The sequence below is a fragment of the Chaetodon auriga genome, chromosome 18, assembly GCF_051107435.1.
Source record: "Chaetodon auriga isolate fChaAug3 chromosome 18, fChaAug3.hap1, whole genome shotgun sequence".
Lineage (NCBI taxonomy): Eukaryota > Metazoa > Chordata > Actinopteri > Chaetodontiformes > Chaetodontidae > Chaetodon > Chaetodon auriga.
Genome location: NC_135091.1, coordinates 11,865,576 through 11,880,336, shown reverse-complemented (window position 1 = coordinate 11,880,336; position 14,761 = coordinate 11,865,576). Strand labels below are relative to the sequence as shown.

The window sequence follows — 14,761 nt, the reverse complement described above, 5'->3', positions numbered from 1 at the left end:
AGCGGATGACATCACCTACAGCGAAAACCCGCCTGCTGACCAATCAGCGTAGAGCTGCTGCGTTGCCAAACGCATCGTCTCCGCTGCCACAGTGGCAACGAAATTACAGCTGCTTGCATTCACTGGAGCAGACAGTTTAGAGACTGGTGTTCTGGCTGATATTCATTATTATTTTATGCGAAAGCGTCAGTCGACACACTGCTTTTATTTGGTCGTATTACATATTAAGCAGTGACATCTTAAGGTTAATGAAATAGAGAGTTTCATAATTTAAAAACAGTTAAATGTAAATGGTTTTCATGTGAAAGCTACACACGACCAGTGGGTTAATATTACACACTCGTACTCCGCCGTACGAGTTTAAAGGGCCCTGTGAAGCAGCCATGCTATGACGGCGGGAAATACTGGGGCTACGTCAGCGTTTGAAGTCACGCAGTCAGTCTGTGGCAGTGAGGTGATTTTTCCGACCAATCACAGCCCTGCATCATAGCACATGCCATGTTAGCTGTTTAACCTGAGACCATCAAGTGAAACTGTGTGTCTGGAGGATGTGGTTGACTGGTGGGAGCATCGTGCAGAACAAACCTGCATGAGTAATGTCTGTATGGTAGAGACAATTACAAACACAGATTAACACAGACCGCATGATAACACAGTCCTAATGCAGACCTAGACCAAGTCTATACACTCTGATTAATAACATATTTGCTTTATTTGCATGAAGGTTACAGTCACACTACCATCAAAAGCTGCTCTCTGTCTCTTTCTCTTTGTGTGTTTGTGTAATTGGGAACACAGCCAACATTTTGACAGCAAAATAGTGCTCTGTTCATGGAAGAGCTCCCTCCACCAGCCCAAATATTTGATAGGCGACAGGCTACAACAGCCTCACGTGTAGCTCTTCCACAACAGGAGCCAGTCCAGTTTGTGTGTGTGTGTGTGTGTGTGTGTGTGTGTGCGCACGGGAACTAATTGTTTTTCCACATTCTGCGGCAGACTTTCTGGGCTGAACCAGAAAGGGAAGAATGCATATCTTTCTTTGAGTTTTTCCCATCACAGTCTACCAACGCCGCCGAGTCCCATATGTTCTTGTCTCGTGCACACTGCTGTGTACTTTCAAAATGTTCCCACTGTCATGCCAGATGACACTACTGTGAATCAAGTCAAGACTAATCAGATAAAAAATAAGTGTACAGTGTCACACTGTACTATGTCAGAGCTGCTGTCTCATCTTGTACTTGCGCTCTTGTTCTCGTACCAGTTTGTTTCTGGAGAACTTTGCCTCGTCAAACTGTTGACCCTGCACCAACCTCAGCTGACATCAGGCGGTTCTATGAATAGACAGATTGGCGGTATTGTTATTCCTTTTACTGCATAATCAGTTACGTAAAATGTATAATAACGCGGTTTCCACTTTTGTTCAACCTTCTTTAAACTGAGGCTTCCTCTGTGATATATTAAGTGTACTCTTGAAATTTCTCCCTCATTCAGAGCATTTTTCCCCATTGCAAATTTGAAATTTCAGCACCTACAAAATATTTGTTAGAAAGCTCTTCTTCTCCACTATAGGTCAATTTTAAGCCACTGTGAGCAGTAATTTGCACTTTGTCACACTTCTGTTGCCTGAAAATATGGCAGGAAAAATCTCCATCCTGACAACAAAGCAAATACATTAATAATCCTGCACTAACTAGACATGACACATACCATGAGGTCTCAGCGGTAGTCAGTCCATACTGGGACTGCTACACATCACACAGCAATTTTAATGTCTTAAAGTTCTTAATGTCACTGTCACCGGATTCTCCGATATTTGAGCCACTCAGCTGCCCTGTGACACATTTCTGAGAAGAAGCTGCTTTGCCAGGAAGAGCTGAACTCAGCTGATGTACTCTGGACACAAAACAGCAGATGATAGCGTTTTCATTTTTAACATATATGGTCAGTATCAACAAACAAGTTGACATGTGGCTTTGTCACTAAACCAGCGACATTTTCAGCAGAGTAAAAACACAGCCTGTTTTTTTTTATTTGCTTGTGTTTTCTAAAGCCCTCAAATGCCATAAAATTTGTTTCTATCACATGGATTTGCATAGAATTACAGTGGGCCTAGTTTCATAACTGTAGGCTGACCGCATCTAACATTTCACCTGAAATTCACCCTCTCTGCTTAGAGGAATCTTGGCTTGTGGCCTCACACTCAGTTCAGCCAGTTGCAACTTCGGATGTATTTCTAGCTATGACCTGATTGCTTCTTATGCACCAACCATGTTGAAGTAGGGCAACCATTTGTTTACCCTACATTCAAATACCTCCCAAAAACAGTAACGTGAGCTATAAGGGTGTTATTTTGAATCTGGGAGAGGGAGAAAATCAGCGTCTGTGCACAAACACACTGTCAAACCCACATGTTTTAATAACCAGGGCTTCTCATTCACCACCTATTTCCAGCTTAAATTATTTGCAGAACAAACATGACAAACTCCTCACAAATCCTCTCAAACCGTCAAAAACATGTGCAAGTATTAGTCATTCTGTTTAGATGTCATTTCAGTTGACGCAGCCAGGGCACAGTGCTTTGACAGACTCATTGCATAATCTTTTCTACACACTTGGTTGATATCGAGGCCTCTGATTGGCTCAGGCTATCCTGGTCTGAGAGTCATGAGACCTGACAGAAACATTAACTGGAACTGGCAAACTCTTTGCCCTCAATCAGAGAGAAATTATGAGTCTGAGAGAATGGTTTAAACGACGTCTTGGGAAAAACATTGTTGACTAATGATTGCAGGAGGAGGAGAAAATGAGGATCTGTGAACAAGAAGCACCCACAAATATCTTTTATGATGTTTTGGTGAGAACTTCTGCAAAATGTCATTAAGAACTTTCTGTTTCATTATGTGTAATATCGATTGTATCAAGACAGAGGTCCAGTGTCATGACCCTTGAAATCAAACCTGTGTGACAGTTTTATGAAAACATTCTTAAAAAATGGGAGAAAATGTATTATATTCATGAATAAATAACCCCTAAAACTGTACAATACACTCGCAAATTCACATGTGTAAACAAGTGGCATAGATATCTAATCCTAACTTTTACCTCGCCCAGTGTGTCATTCTGTATGACACACAGTTGTTTTCTTCCAAGGTACAATCCCTCCTTACCAAATAACGACGACTCAGAAAACCTCAGAAGCAGTGACAAGATCACCTGACCCATCAGGCTATCCCTCCACCCAGCTTCACCCACTGTCCCCACTCGTCCCCCCGTTAACACTCCTTTTACTTCCTCCTCTCGATCCCAAGCTTCAGCGTAAGCAGATCGTCTTACGGGGGGGATTATTGCGACACACACCGCCGGTCTGTCTCTGCTGTCCAAAACCAGCTACAGGACATGTTACTTTCAAACATTTCTGAGATTTTATTTAAGTGCAGATTTAATAAAAAAAATAGTAAAATTAAGCCTTTAGTGCTGCTATGCCGTGATATAAAACACATGTGCTTGCATACATGCGTCCAGACATGCTGATTTTCCTGTGTGTGCATGTCTCTCCATTCCTGCTATAAACTAGATGCATGTAAAAGCATCATCCTTCACCTTCTCACCTTTACATCCATTGATTGTGTTCATCAAGATCTCTTTTACCCATAACTCATGCTTTGGGTTTTCTTCCACACATGCAGATGATTTACAAATCTCTTTACCCAGCTCCAGGTGGTGTCAGTGGCGTAGTGCTCAACAGCCTCCTCTAACTCTCCTTCATCCTCTGCTGATATCATGATTCCATAATGTGTTTGATCCAGGCTGCAGGTCTCTGGTCTACACAGATGTGTGAATGAAGCTCCAGAAGTCTGGTCCAGTCTAGAGATTGCGTCTTCACTCTGTGAACATGTGTCTCTGACTGCCGGGTACAAGTAGACAGCGTCTTACTAAATTTACCTGGGCCCCCTGGTCAGAAACCTGATACGGTCCCGGACTGGTCCTCATCCACCAGACCCTCTGACTTCTTTGGCATTTGAAAAGGGGACACCTGCTAGGATTGTCTATCAGAATGTTGGCCTGAGTGGACTTCCTCACACACAATTGCACAACAGTCAGACGACAAGTCACCTCGGCACAGAGCTCCCCCTCCTAATGCATGCTTGACAGTTTTTTTTTTTTTTTTTTTTTTTTTTGAGTGTGTAAATTTCTCATTAGATAACACAGAGACTGTGACACCTGTTGTTGCTGTTGACCCACATGTTGACCATGGTAGTGCCGTCACTGATATTCAGACGAGGGCCAAACACCTGTTGCATGGGGTGAACTCCAAGTCCCAGTGACTCTTCCAGTGAGGACTGTAATTAATATGACACTGGCGTCACTAATGTTTTGAACTGGTAACCATATATTTGATAGGTCAGCTGCTTGTAACCATAGCATGACCCACCATTCATGTTAAACCGTTTCAATGAAAGTCTACACTGCCCCCTAGGGGTCAAAACGTGTAAATACACGTAGATTTAGATTTAGGCATAGTTGCGTTCGCTTGCTATATTTAAGCTCCGATTTACAAAACATAATTAGGTTGTATACAATTGTTGCACTTCATTTGTTTTTGGTAGTAAATGAAACCAAAATGTGTCTAGAAACAAACATGCATATACTCGACTCTTTTTTTTTTTTACAGGGATGAATGCATGACATTAATTTACATATTGCATTGTGTTAGAAGAATTAAAACTCTTGTATGATATGTACCAAATAATGATAACCACAACGTTAGACAGAAAAAAGTGAAAAAACATTATTCATTAATTAATTATCATTATTATTAGTGTTGTTGTTAACTATTTGACTATACTAAAACTGAACTGTCGTGTCACCTGATTTTCTTATTTTCTGCAGCACTTGAAAGCAGCATAAAACCTCTTGCTGCTTTCACGGTGTCCTCCTCTTGTCGCATATTGATCCAGCTAGCTGATCGTTAGCTTTTGTGTCAGGATGTTGTCTGCGGTGTGTAAATGTTTGTCCTTTGTTTCTGGTTAAAAGTATCTGGCATTTGGCGGCTTTAATGTTCCGTGCAGCTAATCTAAAAACCATCGGCAAAGCGGGAACCGGCTGGTAGGTGGTCTTTGAAATCGCTGAGACGTAACATATTGTTCACGTCCACTCCACTTTCGTGAGTCAGCCAGCTAGAGAGCTAAAGCTAACTGTGCTCACTGGCTAGCTGCAAAGCTAATCTGCTAGTAAATCGATTCTTAATGTGTATTTTCCGGCGACAGTCGTTATAATTACATTTTGAAACTGCGAGTCATGGTTCTTAGCGGTAGTTACTTCAGTTTAGTGATACTTGGGCGATTGTTGTAGTTGATTTAGCTAGCTAGCTAGTAAGAAAGCGTTAGCTCGTGAAGCTAATAACAACCAAAACACACTCGCTAACTAAAGCAGAGTAATGCTAATTTCAGAGGAGTTTGCAAACGACATCGCAGGCTCTTAAATCAGACCTCTGAGGATTTATAAGTGTAAGTATTAAGTTTCACCGAAGCCATCGGAACTGCATCCAGCTTTGCTCCAAGAAAAGTGATCACTTGATGTGTAAAATGTGAATAATAGGCTAAATGTGAGTTTCGTAGCTGCTGATGCTTAACGTTAACGTCGATGACGGTTAGCCACCTGAACAGCTATAGTCAAGATGGCGAGATGATTCTCCGGGGCTAGGATTTAGATCTGTTATGACAACAACGGTCCCAAGCACGTCTGTCGCCATCTTCACCGATGGCAATGTACAAATCATGCCTACACACACCCACACAGACTTTCTCTACAGCCTGCTATGCCTGTAAACGTCCCAGTAGCACCCATGTCTGTCCAGCACACACTGCTGACAGCTCCAATAAAACACAAGTTGCATTCTTTAATGATTTGTGTCCAGGCATGTAGCAAAATGTGTGAAATAGTATCCCCCTTGTTTTCCTCCACCTCAGGCACTTTCGCCGGACGATGGACGAGCTGGTCCATGACCTGGTGTCAGCACTGGAGGAGAGTTCTGAGCAAGCTGCGCGTGGTGGTTTTGGTGATGGAGGAGACCACGCACTGGCCGTGGGCTGTTTGCTGAAGAGGCAGGCTCGGAAGCGGAGGGGTAGGAAACGACGCTCCGACAACCCGCACCCGCCGTGGGAGACAGGGCACCTCAGCGAGGGTTCAGAGTCCAGTGTGGAAGAACACAAGGTGAGTTGGACAATGAACACCTCCTGAAGAGATCTGGTTAGTTCAGAGATCTGGAACCAGGCTATTGTGTTGATGCTTGCACAACTTGCTCCCTACACTTTAATATATATTCCACACTGATGGAAGAACAGTAAAAACTTAATCTGGTTGTACCCTTTGGTAACTGCAATCTATTAGTTTCCATATGAAGTTGAAACTGCCCACTTAATACAGATCATATGCAGTTTAAGTGGCAGTTTCCTTATATTTATCACATATTTGTGTTTTGGCCCAACACATAATCCATTTAAAGTCTCCCCAATATTACATTTTTAGTGTTAAATAAATCGATATCTCTTTGGCCTGATCATCCTCAAGTGTCTAAATTTATCATCAGAATTCCAGTCTGGTATTTGCCACAGTGACCTTTCTTGCAGGACTACCGTGCTGGTACAGGGGGTGTCTCTGCTGCCAACAGCCATGCCCGTGACAACAGCGACTCAGATGAACAACTTGGCCCCAAACGGCGTACCCTCCTGACAGCTGACACGGGCCGAAACAAGCGGCCGCTTTGGCCAGACGATTTGGGCGTCCTTGGGTCAGCAGAGGGAACCCGCAGCCTTAGAAGGAGACGTAAGGTCAAGCGTATGGCTGTAGACCCACCTGCAGAACCAGAACCTCCCTCTGCCACCATGCTAGGACCCCCACCTGTCCCCAAAGCACGTGTTGGTGGCAGGCCGCAGAGACTGGGTACAAGTGAGGGCAGGGGTGCCATGGAACTCGGTTTAGTAGGACTGGTAGGGCCAGGGGGAGGGAAGAACAGGGTGAAAAAGAGGAAACTGGCCAGCCACAGGCTAGGAATGGAGGCTGCAGATGAAGGGGTGGTGGTGGAGAGTGAGGACCCCATCTCGTCTCCAATGGAAGGGTCCAAGGACAAGATGGAGTTGGAGGAGCAGAAGGGATCGGATGAGGACATGAGTGACAGGTGGTTAGTGTTTTGACTTTTGTTTCTTTTTCATATCCTGTGCTTCCAGAAGTTGCAACTCCTCCATCTCCTCTTCCGTGTTTTGTATTCATGAGTGTGTGTGCGACACTGTAGGCCGTCGGGTAAGGAAGAACTCTGTAGGGTTGGGCATCAAACATCAACACTTATTTGCACTAATATTAAAAAAATTAAGTAATACCCCCCGTGTGTGTCAGCAAGCTAGTGTGTCTCCTAGAAGACACTAACTTGCTTCTTATTGACCATTTTCTTGTTGAGAAAAGTGTTTTGATTTATTTTTAAAATTTCCGTCTTGTACTTCTTTTTCAGTGAGACCAGCAGTGTCAGTAACAGCAGTGACGGAGGCCTCTACACCAATGATGAGGGGAGGCAAGGTACACATGTTTAAAATCATTGATCAGAATGGGAGAATAGGAGCAGAACACTGTTTTTTGTTTAATGCCCTCTGCAGATGGCTAACTTTTAGATGACACTAAACACCTGTTTTCTGTTTTATCAGTTAGTTGTAAACAGCTGTGGTCTTGATCCTGGCTCACATTCTCTGCCTCCGTCCTCTCTTCCAGGTGATGACGAGCAGAGCGACTGGTTCTATGAGGGTGAGCCGGGCTCCGGTTCAGGGCCCGGAGGTGCCTGTGGGATAGCAGGAGTGGTTCCCTGGTGGGAGAGGGAGACAGGCTCAGAGGAGCTGGACCTAGCTGACCCTGTCTTCAACAGCATCCTCACCGGATCCTTCCCCCTCATGAGCCCTGGAGCTCAGAGAGGTAGGCTGGAAACATGCAGAAAAATTGAAATTTAAATACACGATAAAACTGCAGTATATACAGTTAGATTTTACGGTGTTGGAGGGTTTGAAGGCCAGTGGACATATTTTACAATGTTGTTGCAGTGTCACTCATCACCAGTAGGAGGCATACACTTCACACAAACAGTCCATTTTCAGTGGTCTCTCTGTACCAGTACATTGAAATTAAGCAGGATTTTGAGCAATCCTGTGCCTCTCATTAAATAAAGCTTCCTTTCTCTCACTCACTGACATCTTAAAGGACCTCTTTCTGTGTTGTGTCCCATCGACATTGGTGGAACACATCGTCCCGTTTCTTGCATTTAAATGTTAAAACGATCAAACTAATCTCACCGTTTCACTAATTATGTCCTGAGTTGTGTTGCTGATGAAGCCGTGCTGCGTTTGTCAGGGTTCCAGGCCAGGCTGAGTCGTCTCCATGGAAACCAGCAGGCGTCTGAGGCGGGGCTGCAGGGCAGCTCCAGCCAAGGCTTCAACGACAGACTGGGCAGACAAAGCCAGGACTCCCATGAGTGAGTCCCCATCTTTAAAAAAAATTGGTATAATTCTGACTGTTTTGTTAATCTGGATTCTTATCGTTCATATATTTTCCTAATAATGTGCTCTTATGATTGCAGTTTATTGTATGAAAGGTGCTATACAAGCAAAGAGATAAAGACTGAAAGACCATTAAATAAAGATTTAATTGTCTAGTAGGTGAATTTGGTTTGCAGACAGCAGGGATTGATAAAACAAAACACACAACAAAATTGCCTTAAACTTGTATTGACACAATATACAATCAAAGCAAACTGGAACGCACAGCATAGACATAAGACAGGGAGTCCTGTCGGGAGCTTTGTAGTAATATGGATTTAATCATTTTTGTATGAATGGTGCACATTTGTCACAGTCTTAGCAGACTAATCAATTGAAGGTGTTCAACTGCAACTGTGAGTTCCTGCAGTCCAAATGCAAGTAATGTTCCCAAGTTAAAGTCTGAAAAGGTTCTTGGGTTTCTATCAGAGTTTCTTGGCCAACAATTCACTTTTGGAAGGATGTGATGAATAGCAGTCTGCTTTCTGCCTGTGGAACGCTGCCTTGGTGGGAATTTTCAGGCCCTGAATGACACTATTATATCTCCAACAGGCCTTGGTTTAGCTCGGGAGCGAGGAGAGAACACGGACAGGTGAGCCACGTTTCTTTAGTCAGTTTTACTCCCTTTCAAATGGGTTGAAATGCACAGTGCAGATTTTGATCTGTCACAAGGACCCGGTGCTGTCGGTGTTACTGCCCGGCTTGCTCTCTAACTGCTTGAACATGAACTTTGGTTTTTCCTCTTCTTTCCCTCGCTGCTACTTCAGTTGCACTGGGACCCGCGGGCAGACAGAGGGCATCGCAGAAGCTGTTCAGTAAAAACAGCCAGCAGGTGAGAACAACAGTTGAACATAAAACGCCGGTGATTTATGACCAGAGCTTGGATTCATTTCCTGTTGTACTTCTTGTCCCTGCTGCCTCGCTGTGTTTAATGGTATTTTCAAATGAATAAGAACACTTTCTCTAGTGTTATTTGAAGTCACATTAATGCTGCCATATTTTGGTCTTGCTTGGCTGGTTCTGCAGGCAGACCAGCGGGCACCTCGGCTCTCTGTGTACGGGGGATGTCAAGCGGAGGCGAAAAGCAGCCCCCCTCGGTTCCACCGCCCCCTCAGGTATTGGATGCACACCTAGCTACACCTCACACACCATCTGGCACTTTTTACCAACTGGCCCTTTTACTTTATTTTTGGCTCTCGCTTTCTCACTTGTTTTCCTGCCCCTCTTGGTTGCGCTCAGTATGTTCACCAGCCTGCTTTCCTCATTGCCGTCTGTCTGGCACATACGCTGGTGTAAACAGCAAAAGGATGAAAAGTGAGGGTTTCGCTACACATTTTAAAAAGAATTAATTGAGGAAAGGGAGTCCCTCATCCTTCATATTGCTCCCCCGCTCTCCTCCTCTCTCACTATTAAGCCCTGCTTTAGCTCTTAACCCCCTTTCCTCCTAAGCTTTGTTGGACAAGAGTCAGCTGGCTAGTCATGCTGTCAGAGCAGAGATAGTGGATTAGCTCTTAGCCAGTAACACTTGTGTACCCCCCCCCACCCCTCCCCAAAACCCTGCTCTTTACCTCTGGGCAAGTTAATGCTTTTGGAGGAGGAAGGGGGAGGTAGCAAAGCCTAATGCTGTTAGGTCAAACTCTCATTATAATACATCTACGTCTGAAGCCATGCCCTATTTTTGATCATCATGTACACCTTAACGCCAATAAATGATTATAGATTATAGACAGCAGAATGTCTTACTACCCAAAGCGACACAATCAGCGATGCGTTGCAAATATCAGGCGCATTTGATACCTGCTCCAGACACAGATGCGGTGCTCACAGATGGCAGGGTGGCGGCGAGGGCCTGCCAAAGTCACATCCTGACAATTTGGCTTGAACCCACCTGGGACTCAACAGTCATGTGTGTAAATGAGCGGGGCGGATTTGCCCTGTGCTTCATACAAATAAAGACAGGATTAAAAAGGGGAACAGGACGCCGCGTGTGTTTGGACGGTGAACTTCCAGGAAGGGCGAGGACAAAATGACCACTGTCTGCTTGAGACAGGCGTGGGCGCGCGACATGGCTGGAAATGTGGCTAAGTCGATTACATGATTACATTACTTAGATGTAGCCCAACAATTTTAATGGAGTTGTGATGTCACTGGAGGAGAGCCTTAAGTGCAACAAGTTTTACAGATATGTATATAGAGGCAGTACCACCGAAGAAGAGACGAGAATAAGCATTTTAACCTGCAACGAACTCATTATTTTCACCGCCAGTTAATATGTTAACATTAAGACATGCCCATCACGTGTTCATAGAGCCGAAGATGGCGTCTTCAGATTGCTTGTTTTGTCTGACAGACTGCCCTAAACCCAAAAATATCCCATTTACAAAACAAGCAAATCCTCACATTTGAGCATGTGGAACCAAGAAATGTTCGTTAATTTTAGTTTGAAATTGCTTGGAATTATTTTTGATGATGAGAACGGTCGGCAATTAATTTTATGATTAATTGATTAGGTGAATGAGTTGTTTCAGCACTCACTGCCTGATAGGTGGGTCTTATTAGGTTGTATGCAAAGTAGTCTCTGTGTACTGTCTGTGTCTCCTGTGTTCCTGTGTGTTTGTGTATGACTGGCAGATGCTGTTGTTAGAGGGTTTTTGACAGATGTTTGATTGTTGGAATTGGAGGAATTGTCTTGTTGCTTGCAAAGCTCACATAACAAGCAGCTTTTCAGACCTCTTCATAGTTGACAATCGCTGCTAGTTAGCCTTTAGCCTGTCATGAGCATCCTTTGTGGCACTGTTTGTGAAGGTGATTAAATTTCTTCAGTAATGGGGCCTTCACATTATTTTTTTCAAGTTCTCAGCTGGAGGCAAACCAAAGTTAACTATAAATAATTATTCATTTTAATAGCCAGTTGTGGGAATTTTGCTCCTCTTGCCACATTTGTCCTTTGAGCTCTCCCTCTTTTCTAAATCATGACCTCTCTTTTCAGGTTTGGTTGGGGAGAACGCGCCTCCCATCCCTGACTCCAACATGGGAAGCCGCATGCTGCAGAGCATGGGCTGGAGCCCGGGGATGGGTCTGGGCCCGGAGGGCAGGGGCATCACCGAGCCCATCCGGGCCACACAGAGACCCAAAGGCACAGGTCTAGGTTTCAACTGAACACCCGGTTTGTGGATCCTGAACCTGGAGCAGACCTGGGACAAGACGGCCGAAGAGCTACAAGGAGTGAAGGAGATAACATGCTGCTCAGTGTGATGAACAATTAAAAAAAACGGTCCAGAATAATCCGGGAATGTGAGTCATAAGACAGGAAGGAATGAGGTTTGTCCTAGCAACAGAGTCTGTGATGAAAGAGAAACTTTCCCATATTGGGGAAACTTGGAGAAGCCTGGGATATCCACACAGACTGTTCCCACAAATGGAGAGAATGACCGGTGAACATGAATGGCTGAACGTGAAGTGGAGAAAAAGACTTCTAGCAAACATGTCCTCTGAAGAAACTCCATGTTGGAGAGAATAAATGACACTGAAGCCTCATTGTTAGTGTGTTAAGCTGGCATTCTGCGTCAGCCCTGTTACCTCAGATACCATCACAACAGGCACGAATATTGGGGAATTTTGACCATATACCAAGTGTGCAGATGATCATGGTGGTGTCGTCCCCCCCCCCCGCCCGCCCGCCCGCCAGGGTTACCATTGGTTAGTGAATTAATGATTAATGGTTTTGTCTGATATTGCACAAGAATTTTGGAATCAAAGAGTATATTAGTGTCCCATACCTCAAGATTTTGGTTCCTTTTTAGTGTCATGAAGTTAGGGTACACTGTACGGATGCGTGTTGGAAGATCCATCAGTTTTATTGTTCATTTAATGGAAGAATTCATCATCGGAATTCAGCATCAGAACGTTTTTATCTATTCATTTGGCACCACTATTTTAACACAAGCATTTCAGTGTTTCCACACAGGAAATTCTCAAAATGAATAGATTCAGCTCATTTCAGCGGTTTCAGAATTTGAAGAGAAATTAAGGAATATTGCTGTTATAATAAAAAGGTCCTAAGTATCATTTGTTCTCAGGTGCTTTCATTAAATTCGCCTGATTGGACTTTTTCTCAGGACTGAGGGTGAGTGTAGACCTGAGGTCCAATCAGACAGAAGTGAGAACACCTGTGTGACTGCAGGGCCTTTAACTACACAACCACAATGAAAAAAAAAATCCAACAATAATGGAAGTTTAATTACTTTTTTAAAAAAATTAGTTTTAGACCCATTGTCATTTACTAAGTTGTGATAGTTTCATGTGTTTATTTAGGCTGTTGTTATATCTTACCTGCAGCCATGTATTGTCCTGAATACAGATGTGAAATCATTTTAAGAGCAGGTGAAGGGATTAAGGACTTGTTAATTAAAGACATTATTAATTAAAAAAAAATGTGCAGGAAGATGTACTGTAACCATATTTGTTTACTGTGTTGTTGTAACCACTGAGCACCAGATGGATGGTCTTTTACCCCATAAGGCCTGTTCAGGGAAGTGTGAGATGAGCCGTCAGTGACAAAAACAAATATTAAACTCAGAGAATGCCTAAACTCTGTGGTAGTTGTTGTCCTATGAGATCAGTCCCACCCCCAAGCCATCAAATCAAAGCGCGTTCATTGTGACTGGAGCCTCATCAATGCTGGATGTTAATATCACAACTGTAAGAGAAAAAAAATCAATAATTACACATAAAGTGTCAGAAGGAAAATTTGGGGTTTTTTACGGGCAGATATGTGATGGAAACACTTCTTTGCCAGGCACAGTTACTTTCTGGAGGCTCCGCCGCTCGCCTGGCAGCCTGACAGAGACGACAGGAAATAGCCAGGCAAACAGCCCCTGTAATGCCACAACTTGCCATTTTTACACTGCTGCTTTCATACAGATTTAACAATCATAATGTGTTAGTTTTTGACCTTCAGAGGTCATTTTCCCCCCCGTTTCCTGTTTTTATGCTACGCTAAGCTAACTGGCTGCTGCCTCCAGCTTCATATTGAACATACGGGCTGCGATCACTCGGCTCCTCTAACTTAAAGAACAAAGGTGCTACTCCTTTAAAACTGTTTTTTTTTTTTAAATTTCAGGAAGAAATGTGCTCAGCATGACATTTTACAATTAAAATTGGACAAGCTATGAAATGGAGACACATTACAGACCTTAAATGTAGCTATATTTCATCATCCCAATCATTATGACGAATACAAAGAACAAAAAGGAGCAGGCACCAGTGGAAAAGCCTGTCAGCTGTAGTTTTCCTCTTCTGCCCAGTGAATGTGTAAATTCTGAAAAGCCTTGCATTTTGTGACTGCAGCCGCCAGTGCACCACTTGCAGTCAGCAGAATATGTTAATTCCACTTGACTTGATGTTCTCTGCAATTAGGTGGAAAAATATATGTGCATACATCGGCATCAGCAATTGGAAAATATCGACATATTCTGGCAAAATCCAATGTTGTGCGTCCTGAGATAAAATAAGCTAAAATCAGCCAATTACATGGCTAAAAAATTTGGTCCATGTCTGCTAAATATTGGAAAAGAACTCACCAGCTGCTAACAGGCACATATCTAATTGTTTGAACTGAGTTGTTCCCACTCTGCCCACTTATCGAACTGAAGTCTGACTGTAAGTCAAACCTGTTGAAAAATTTATGGAAGTCCGGTCTGAATGGAGCCGATTGGTGGCTGCGCATCAACACTCGAGCCCCTCATCCCAACCATGACGCCCGCTGACTCAACAAAAACCAGAACCAGAACTTTCCGGTCTTGGTGCTTCTCAGACGGCACATGCACAAACCCGCTCGCAGCTCCCTTTGGAAGAGAGCTTCAACCCGTAACTTCCCATAAGAACGTGCCCTCTAAATATTTCAAACTCTATCAACACATGCATCACATTCACATGCTGACTCAACATCGCTGAAATATGATGCTCTCCCCTCTCTGTCTCCCTCCCTCCCTCTTTTCTCTCCCATCTTTGCAAGGCTGCAATAGAAATCCCTCCTCTGTATCTATGGGAATACAGGAGCGCTGTGTGTCCTCCACCCTCCCTTCCACTCACCACCTCCCTCTGCATATAAGGCAACGCTGGCTGTGTCCCCCCACTGCCTGCTCCCCCCCTCCTCACCCCTCCTCTTAGACGCACTTTCTGTCTGA

General features: G+C 43.9%; 1 protein-coding gene across 2 annotated transcripts; it reads left to right on the top strand.

The window, feature by feature from the left end:
* Positions 1–4,939: 4,939 nt before the first annotated feature.
* Positions 4,940–13,164, top strand: gpatch2 (G patch domain containing 2). 2 transcript variants are annotated; one of them, XM_076756671.1, is made up of 10 exons: positions 4,940–5,106; positions 5,970–6,213; positions 6,630–7,177; positions 7,505–7,569; positions 7,759–7,956; positions 8,389–8,509; positions 9,126–9,165; positions 9,341–9,405; positions 9,600–9,688; positions 11,563–13,164. In XM_076756671.1, exons 1-10 carry the CDS (start codon positions 5,057–5,059, stop codon positions 11,730–11,732), a joined length of 1,590 nt encoding a protein of 529 aa, XP_076612786.1. In that variant the 5' UTR covers positions 4,940–5,056; the 3' UTR covers positions 11,733–13,164. The 2 variants fall into 2 exon arrangements, with proteins under 2 accessions (XP_076612786.1, XP_076612785.1); XM_076756670.1 differs by having other exon boundaries at positions 6,630–7,180.
* Positions 13,165–14,761: the final 1,597 nt, after the last annotated feature.

What these genes read in the sequence shown, in the direction of transcription:
- gpatch2 (XM_076756670.1), top strand. Translation starts at nt 5,057, where the DNA reads ATGTTCCGTGCAGCTAATCTAAAAACCATCGGCAAAGCGGGAACCGGC. An exon ending in CAATGATGAGGGGAGGCAAG is followed by an intron (nt 7,570 to 7,758) that starts GTACACATGTTT and finishes CCTCTCTTCCAG; the next exon opens with GTGATGACGAGCAGAGCGAC. An exon ending in CAAAGCCAGGACTCCCATGA is followed by an intron (nt 8,510 to 9,125) that starts GTGAGTCCCCAT and finishes TATCTCCAACAG; the next exon opens with GCCTTGGTTTAGCTCGGGAG.